At 54.4% G+C, this 9525-nt stretch overlaps 1 protein-coding gene across 1 annotated transcript; it reads left to right on the forward strand.

Annotated features, from left to right (window-relative positions):
• The first annotated feature begins 1063 nt into the window (after positions 1–1063).
• Positions 1064–6631, forward strand: NOBOX (NOBOX oogenesis homeobox). Its single transcript, XM_059932607.1, has 6 exons — positions 1064–1088; positions 2687–3241; positions 3665–3771; positions 4095–4207; positions 5328–5632; positions 6330–6631. Exons 1-6 carry the CDS (start codon positions 1064–1066, stop codon positions 6629–6631), a joined length of 1407 nt encoding a protein of 468 aa, XP_059788590.1.
• Positions 6632–9525: the final 2894 nt, after the last annotated feature.

Here is a 9525-nt window from a genome sequence, read left to right on the forward strand (position 1 = left end):
ACAGGAAAACGTACCAGTAGGTGATTACAGCACGAAAGCACGTGGTGTCCAGAGTCTTTTAAATCCTAAAAGCAAAACACCTGATTTCTATTCTGGACCACCCCCTCCCCCCAAACCTCCAGCACCAAGCACCTGTTTCAATCCGGCCAGCACCTCCCACTCAAGGGCAGATGGAAGAAAGAGGCCATGAGATTTTAAATCCTGAAATTACGTTATAAAGCAGACAAGAAACATTCCAGGAACTGGGAGTCGTAAAGGTCACACCTGTGAGATCTCCCTTACGAGACGCCCCTTCATTCTCAGCCAAAAAAATTGATATCAAGTGGGTGGAAACATGAGACAAAACTTTGACGAGCTAGTACTTTCTCCCGGCTTACCTGCGGCCTCCCGTGCAACTGTGTCGCATTCAAGAGGTGTCCACTTCACCCTGCAGCCTGGGTTCTTCCAGCTCGCTTTCATCCTCGAGGACAGCTCCGTGCTCCACGGACCTTCCCATCGGCACGGGGGGGTCTTGAGGGCTCAGTAATCCTGAGGCTTGGGGAAACCTCAGTGATGCAGCTGGGAGACGGGCAACCCTTGTTAAGGGTCTGGGGCTCCCTTGATAAGTGGCTCCCCAAGTCGCCTTCCACAGTTCACAAGGAAGGCCTCTGTCTCCAAGGCCAAAGGCGCCACCAAGCCCATTGCCCAGTCCGGCCCAGGGAGCTGCCCCCCTCCCCCAGCCGAACGCCCTGGCCCTCCAGGCCGAGCCTCCCGACCGCGACCCCGGAGGCGGGCTCTCGCCCACGCCCCGCGTGCAGCCCCCACCCACCGGGGAGGGGCCGCCGCCGCGGAGCCCGCACCTGCCCCGGCTCGGGCCTCGGCGGGGGCGGGCAGCGGCGTGGCCCCCGGGCCCCGCCAGCCGCAGCTGCCCCACGCACCGCCCTCCCGAGTGGGCCTCGCCGGCGGCGGGGTGGGAACGCGGGCCCCCCCCACCCCGGCTCGCAGCTCCGCACACCTGCCCGCGCGCGAGGCTTCATTAGGCGGCGCGCAAGCAGCCCGGCGGCCGTGTGCCGGAGTCCAGGCCATGGAGCCCAGCCCGGAGCCGCGGGGTGAGTGCGCGGGGGCCTGAGGGGCTGGGGCCCAGCGGCAGGCCGAGGGTGGGTGCTGGAGGGGAGCTGAGAGGGGCTGGAGCGGGCAGGGGGCCAGGGAGCCCACCACGCCGCGGCCCGCATCCTTGGCGTTCGGATCTCCAAGGATGAAGAGAAGAAAAGCAGGGCCGCGATTCTTCTGCTCTAGGTTCCCACACCCGTCACCTTTCTAACCGGGGCCTATCACCCGGATACGTCGCATTTATTGAGCACCTACTGTGTACCGGGCTTGCTAGGCTACAAGCGCTCCTAAAATGCTGTAAAACCCGTCTGTCCCTCCTTCCCCATTTCACCATCCAGCCTCGCCGCTTCGTGCCGCCATGAAGGCCTGCAAACCCCCTTCACCAGCTTGTACCCTAGGAAACAATCTGACAAAGCGAGCGCCTTAGCCCATGACCTACATCTTTCTTACACGTTGTTAGAAAGTCGTTCCTTAAGACCTTCTATCTCATGCAACTTTCATTAAAAAAACCCTTGCTCCTAGTCCCCAGTGGGCATCCACTTAAAAATATTCCAGTTTAGTTAGAAATGATAAAGCAGCTCCTTGAGCTGAGACGGTTTGGGATCTGGAGGTTATGAATAAGTTGGGAGGGGAATGGGGGCGGGGTTGGTGACCCCAGGAAGGACTCTGTCTAGTGATCAAGAGCACTGCGCCGTGTGAGCTTGGGCAAATCACTCAGCTTTCTCATCCACATTTCTTCCTATTAGAATGAGCTATAAATATGCCTTCCTCACAAGGATTACACGCATGCTGGACTAATCTTTGAAAGGTGCCTAGCACAATGCCTGGGACATGGTAAAGTCCTGATGAATCAGTCATAGCTCAGAGAAGGACAGACAGGCTTGGAGGATGAGTGACAGGAGCTTTCAGTGCCAGCCAGGTCACTCTTCCTTACCTGTAAAAGGAGGGCGCTCACCTGGGCCCGAGGCCCCTGAGTGAGGTTCTGCTTTGCAGGGAGGGGATGGGGGTGTGTATGAGGGAGAGGAGGGTGGCCGAGGACAGAGTGGGTTCTGTGGGAGGTCAGGGTGGACTTTCCTGTTAGCTCCTTTGATGTCCTTGCCTGGGCTGCTGGAGACCACTCGGTCCCTCCGTGTCCCTGCTCTGAGCACTGACGCCTGTGTCTGCTGCAGGAACGAGGTCCAGTCTGAGAAGCAGCACAGTCTCCATGGATTTCTCTCTCTCTCTTCCCAGCCCACCCCAACATTTGTCCCCTAGAGACCCCTGAATAGATGCCTGTCCCTCAAACTCACATTCCAGGTCTCGGGGAGAAAACAGGGAACTCACAGAGAGTAAGTTCCCCCCAAATTAGGATTGCACCCCTACTGTCTAGGTACGTGAGCTCAGGCCCTTCATGGCTGCATCTATTTGCTTTTGCTTGTCCAAGCTGTGGGATAATCTAATTTGATCCTCACAGTAGCCGAGTTAGGAAGGTACGCCTGGAATGATTACCCTATTTGATAAGTGGACAAATGAAAGCTTCAGATCAAACAGAACACCCGTTGCAGACCAGGCTCTTCCTTCTCCCGAGCTAAGGTCAGGGGGTGCCGGCTCTCCACAGGTCAGGAGGGCGGAGACAAGCCCCCGGCTGCCAGGCTGGAGGAGGAGGAGGAGGAACCCCTGCAGAGTTCAGCCCCCCACACTCAGGAAGCCCCAGGTGAGGACGTGCCCCTCTCCTGCACTGCTCCCGGGGACAAGCAGCCAGCAGAGGCCCCTGGAGAAGTAGCTGGGGCCGGTGCTGGGAGAGCCTGCCAGCGCCAGGGCTCAGGGGCTGTCCGCAAAGACAGAGCCCTGGCCCCGCCTAGACCCCAGCCTCCGGGGGAAGGGCACCCCCTCCCGGCGAGAGAGGGGAAGCTGGGCAAGAGGCCCTACTCTCCCGCCGCCGGTGAGCAGAAGAAGCCTAACGCTGTGGGTCCGGACTCCACGGCCTCTCCCAGTGTCGCTAACCCAGCCCGGGCCACGTACAACCCAGTGCCTTGTGGGTCAGGCCGGGGCTCCTGCCATCTGGCCAACCTCCTCAGCACGTTGGCCCAGAACAGCCAAAACACAGACCAGAAGAAGTCCCCGGAAGTCACCTGCCAGGGCCGGAAGAAGACGCGAACTCTGTACCGCTCGGGTAAGTCCCTGAAGGTGAGCGGAAACCTAGGGGGCCTGGCGTCACCTCTGGGAAAGCTGGGCTCAACAGAGAATGCAGCAGCCCCAGGAGAGAGGAGTGTGGTTTGTTTGTACGTCACTTTGGCTGGGTCCTCTCTTGACCTGTGCAGGCCATGACCTCTGACCTCAGAGGGAAAGGTTGGGTTTTCTCATCAGACTATGAAATTGGGCCCAGGGTAGAAAGCGGCAGGAAAGTAAACACCACACAGTTCCCTGCCACAAAGCCTGAGAGAGAGGAGGCCCCAGCCCAATGGGGAACTTAGTCGCAGGGCTCTGGGGAGGCCCTCGGGTTGGGGACAGCGGTCCCATCTGGAGGGCATCTGTTTCTCTCCTCTGCTCCCGCATCGCTGGTGTTCATCCTCAAGCCAGTGTCTTCTTCTTCCAGACCAGCTGGAGGAGCTAGAAAGGCTCTTCCAAGAAGACCACTATCCAGACAGCGATAAGCGCCGGGAGATTGCCCAGACGGTGGGAGTCACCCCCCAACGCATCATGGTAAAGGGCACTGGCCCTCGGTCTCGGGGGGAGGAGAACCCACGCGCCGGCACTCTGGGAGAGCCAAACAAGTGCTCAGCACCTCCTGGGCAGGGGCTGGGGTGAGGCCTCAGATGGGGCTGTGCTCTTGCCCGTTTCCACACTGCCGCAGCCTTAGAATATGAGAAGAGGAAAGTGCCTCAGAGGCCATCTCGATGAACCTTTCCCTGCCAATCTGAGTGGTGCAGTGACCTCCTACAGTCACGGAGACATCATGGGACAGCAGGACTGAGCCTCAGGCTCTACCCTGTTTCTCAAGCTCTTCAGGTGTCTCTCCCCTACAGGTGTGGTTCCAGAATCGCCGGGCAAAGTGGCGAAAAGTGGAGAAAATGACTGGGAAGGAGAGCAAGGACGCTACTGGTGGCCCCGCCCTCAGCCCCACCAGCAACCAGTGCAGGTAAGACTTTCTCCTCTTCCTGGCCTGTCCCCGTGGGCAGGAACTGGGGGCTAAGCTGGGATCCTGGGCTCTAGAGGGAGAAGGGACTGAAAGGCTGGGTATAGGGAGGTGATGGCTAATAGTTAGGGGGATTTTGACTGCGTGGGGTTGGGAAGTTGCCCAGTGCCTTGTAGGAGGCACAGTTTGGAAATCTGGGTCCCTTTCCCTACACTGAAGCCCCAGTCTGAATCCAGGGACTGCCCGAGCTACAGTCTTCACTCGTCTCCCTCCAGCTCTGCAGCCGGACCACCACCTGCTGTGCCCGCGGACCGGGAGCCTGGGACCTTCGCTCAGGAGTCCCCACTGGATCCCCTTCCAGGTGAGCTAACCACCTTCCGAGGGTTGTCTGGGGAATACAGCGGTGCGGAAGACAGCAGAGTCAAAGGGCTGTTTCTTGAAAGACCTGGGAGTGGCTGGAGCTCCCCACGGTTTTGTTCAGGGGGACCCGGGCTTTGTGCACTTGGGCCACACCCAGCGCTGCCAAGGCTGCCCCCCACTTTCGTACTCTTACAACCCCCCTTTGACCTCTGTTCCTAGAGCCCCCCATGCTGCTGACATCTGACCAGACTCTGGCCCCGACCCAACAGAGTGAGGGTGCCCAGAGGGTGGACGTGACCCCACCGCTTTTCAGCCCCCCACCTGTCCGAAGAGCCAACCTTCCTTTCCCCCTCGGCCCCATGCACACCTCCCAGCTGATGTCTTTGCTGCTGGATACCCCAGGCAACGAGAGCAGCCGCAAGGATGGCCCTTGTGGGCCGTGGGGGACAAGGTACGCAACCTAATGGTGGTGGTACTTGACTTATCCTGGGGGAGGTACAGGAGGAGGAAAGATAGATGGAGCTTGGGAGGGGGGAGGGTAACTGAGAGAAGCAAGGAGTAGTAAATGTGATGAGGATTGGGGTGTGAAGGATCTAGGACATCACAGCAGTAGCGCAGGCGCGAGGATGAGACACTAGAGCAGGAGGAGAGAGAACAGGCGGCGGCAGGTCTGGGGTCGTGGAGGTGGGGAGGGGAGCCTCGCTGCGCCGTAGGAATGGGGCCGCCACCTGAGCTGCACCAAATACTCCTCTGTCTCTCTCAGCGTCACGCCACCCCCCTCCTGCTCGTACTTGGAGGAGCTGGAACCCCAGGAATACCAACCCGGCAGCCAGCCAGGACCGTTCCAGTTCTCCCAGGCTCCACAGACCCAGCTTTTCCAACACCCCCAGCCCCAGTTTCCATACCTGCACCCCTTCCCCTTCCACATGCCCAGCTCCCTGACCCCTCCACTGCTGGAAGACTCTCTGTCTACATTGTCCTATGGCCCCAGCGGGGGCACATCCCAGGGCTACTTCCCAGGCCCTCCATCAGGGCAGATCCTGCTGCAGCCACCTGCCGGGAACATGGGTGAGTCGGGGCTGGAAGAGAAAGGGGCCTTTGGTGACTGAGGACGGTGAGAAGGGAGAGAGCCTCATGAGCTGGAGGGAAGGCACGGGGGTGAGTGAATCACTGTTACTTAAAGAAAGACCGCTTGTCTTTATGAAGCTCTTCTTCCTCAAGTTTCTTGGAGGTGTCAGAGCAGAGTAAGAATCAGCAAGAGAGCTTTGGAGTGAGGAAAAGCAAAGTTTAAAAGTCCAGCTCAGCTGTTGGCTCTCCTGAGGTTCCTGGACTCTGAAACGGGGATAATATTCCCATATCTTAGAGGGCTTGGTCTGGATTAGGAACAACATGCGTGGAATACTTGGCACAGGATAGATGGTAGCTGATGTGAGTATCCGATGGGCCACCTGGACCCTGCAATCCTGGAAGTGACCATCTTAGGAGGACTCAGTTCCAGCAGAAGGGGAAGAAAAGATGCTGGTTCCCAGTCTCCTGCCTGCGTGAGAGGGCACCCACTCGGCCTGACCCACGGTCCACTTTGTGTCACTGTTACCCAACCGTAGGACCTCGAGACAGGAGCCTGCCTGGTCCTGCGGGGAGACTCGCTCCAGGGTCCTAACCCGTGTTTCTGTGGAGCAGGGAGGGGACTCTGTCACAGAACACGTTGAACGTGGTGGGTACCCGTCATCCTACTTACTCTTTGTTGTGCTTTTTGATCCCACAGGTACAGTCCCCTGGAATGACCCCTGCCTGCCGGACCTGCCCTTCCCCAGTTCCTTCTGTCCGCCAGCTCTGGGGGGCCCCCCGGGAGGGGACGGCTACTTCCTGGATCTGTTTGCGGCCCCCTGTGCTCAGGCTTCGAGCAGGCAGCCTTCTCCGGGCCTCGCCCGGCTGCCTGAAGGGACCAGGCCCGGAGCTGAGCCCCTACTCAGCAAGGCCCAAGAGGAGCTGCCTGCCGCCGCCGTGGAGCTGCCCTCAGCCCCTGAGGAGGGCCGAGAGGAAGACCAGACCAGCCACGGCCCCTAGTGCTGCGGCCGCGGAGTGAAGAGGCCACCCTGCTGGGGAGGGTTGGGACGCCCCAGAGTAGACGGCGGTTGAAGTGTTTGTTAGGAGAGACTGGACTCTACGGATGGGGGTGGAGGTAGCACGTTTCCCCCCTCTGTGGGCTCATCTTGCTGGACGCTGATTGATTTGAGAAGGAAGAGGCCTGGCCCTTCCCTTTCCCCACACCTCTGGATGGTGGCCCTGAAGAAAGACGGTGGCCTGTATCGCCTCCGAAGTTTGTATCAGTTTGTGTTGTTTCCTTTCCTTGCTACACGGATGAGCCACAGTGTCCACTGTAAGCAGTAAACTGGTCTACTCTTGGGTTTCTCTCTGTGATGATGTGTCTCCCCTCTCACGCCAGTGCAGACCGCCGTGCTCGTCCCTGCTTTCCACTCAGCTGACCAGCTGCGTCCTGGGCGGCCCAGGCGAGGTCCCCGTGGGGCAGGATCACGTGGAGCCTGGCACCCTCCTGTCTCCTGCCTCTTGGACTTCGTCTTTGCTCCTGCCATTAAACCGTGTTCTAGTCCCAAACCCAGAACTGAGCCTGAGCAAACCTGAGCCCCGGCCCTTCTCTGGAATTAGGGCCCTGCAGTGGTAGGATTACCGAGAGAAGCTCAAGGCTATTTAGGTTAAGCCTCTAGAATTGTGAACCATGACTTTTATATTCCCAGTGGTTTTTTTTTTCTGGAGTGGGGGGGCGGGGGGGGAATGAGGGGTGGGAGGACCAAGAAGAGGATGCTCATATATATATATATATAAATATATATTTATATATTTATATTTACATATATATCTTTATATATATTTATTTATATATATTTATAGACACAAACTTAGCACCCACATCTGATGACCCTGCAGTGCCCAAATACCTAGAATTTGAGGGCTGTTGATTCAAACCACCTCACTGTGCATTTGACGAGTGTACATCGGGTGCCATTCTGGACCTCCAATGCTACGATCATTGGAAAATACACAATTTTTTTTTTTAAACATGTATTACAAGCAATTATTAACTTAAATCCATCATACTAGTTCTAGCGTCATGGCTCATGAGAACTGAAAAGGAAAAATATTTAGAAATGGAGAAGTGTCTTAGCTACACAAACGCACGTCCGGGTATCTGTGTAGGGTTTTAAAGACCAACAGTATTTAGTAGCTTTGCACTAGTATTTACTGCCACACAAGGATCCTAATAGCTGGGCTTCAGTAGCCTTAATTTAGGGATTGCAACATATACACTGAAACAGTAAATGTCTTATATTGTGATGTAACTAGGTCTTTCTTTTAAAATATACATCTCTCTTTTGTTCTCACATTTTGTCTCATGATGCCCATGAAATGAGCAGCCTAAAAACAGACGTATGTAAGGGGAAAAGATTCTTCTATGTAAGGGGTAAAAAACAACAACTGTTCAATTCCATGCTATTTTTCCTCTCTTGCCATCAGTCACCACAACATACTGCTGCTTTCAAAGCCCTACAAGGAGGCTGGATATTTTCTCCTCCAGATCTTAACTGATTTAGGTTCCTGCCACTCAGATAAGTAACACCTTGTATGGATAGCAAAACAGTAGATATCTAAAGCTAAGAATTTAAGGATGATGGGCTTATATGCAACAATTAGATTTAAAGTGTTAGGCAATCCAATAGTATACTGAAAACAAAATGAGTTAATTGAGAATTGAGAATGAATGATAGACCAAACAAAGAGAAAAATGGTGAAAACTTCTTAGAAGCATAGAATCCTAAGCTGACAAGTCCAACCACCTGGCAAATGCAGGAATGATCTCTATACCACCACTGATGGAGGATCATTCAGTCTTGATTTTCTAGGGGGGCTGCAAAGGAGGGGGCGGCTAGCTCCTTTACACAAGAGCCTACAGAATGTTTGAAAGCTTTAATTATTATGAAGTTCTTTCTTCTACTAGGAGGAAGTCAATATTGTTTAACTGATCTGAGTTTTGCTTTCCACGTGCTACAAAGAATAAACCTAATATCACAAAATCTGAGGACTGTATGTCATTCCTCAGAGCCCTGGCCTGAAGTGGCCCGGTCTCACTCTTTACCACCTTAAATTCCTCTCTTTGAATGAATATGAGTTTGTGGATGTTCCTTTTAAGAGTGGTGCCCATGGGACAGGATCGAAAACTCAGAGATAAACTCATGCACCTATAGTCAATTAACCTACGACAAAGGAGGCAAGAATATACAATGGAGAAAAGATAGTCTTTTCAATAAGTGGTGCTGGGAAAACTGGACAGCTACATGTAAAAGAATGAAATTTGAACACTCCCTAACACCATACACAAAAATAAACTCAAAATGGGGACTTCCCTGGTGGTCCAATGGTTAAGAATCTAACTTCCAATGCAGGGGACGTGGGTTTGATCCCTGGTCAAGGAACTAAGATCCCACATGCCATGAGGCAACTAAGCCCACGTGCTCTAGAGCCTGTGCACCACAACTAGAGAGCCCGAGTGCCACAACTACTGAGCCCCTGTGCTCTGGAGCCCGCGTGCCACAACTAGAGAGAAGCTCGTGCTGTGCAAAAAAGATCCTGCATGCCACAGCAAATACCCAATGCAGCCAAATAAACAGATTTAAAAAAATAAACTCAAAATGGATTTAAGACATAAATGTAAGGCCGAATACTGGAAAACTCTTAGAGGAAAACAGGCAGAACACTGACATAAAAAGCAATATCTTTTTGAATCCACCTCCTAGAGTGATGAAAATAAAAACAAAAATAAAACAGAACCTAATTAAACTCAAAAGCTTTTGCACAGCAAAGGAAACCATAAACAAAAGGAAAAGACAACCCACAGAATGGGAGAAACTATTTGCAAACAAAGCAACTGACAAGGGGCTAATCTC

This window comes from Balaenoptera ricei, chromosome 9 (assembly GCF_028023285.1).
Source record: "Balaenoptera ricei isolate mBalRic1 chromosome 9, mBalRic1.hap2, whole genome shotgun sequence".
NCBI lineage: Eukaryota > Metazoa > Chordata > Mammalia > Artiodactyla > Balaenopteridae > Balaenoptera > Balaenoptera ricei.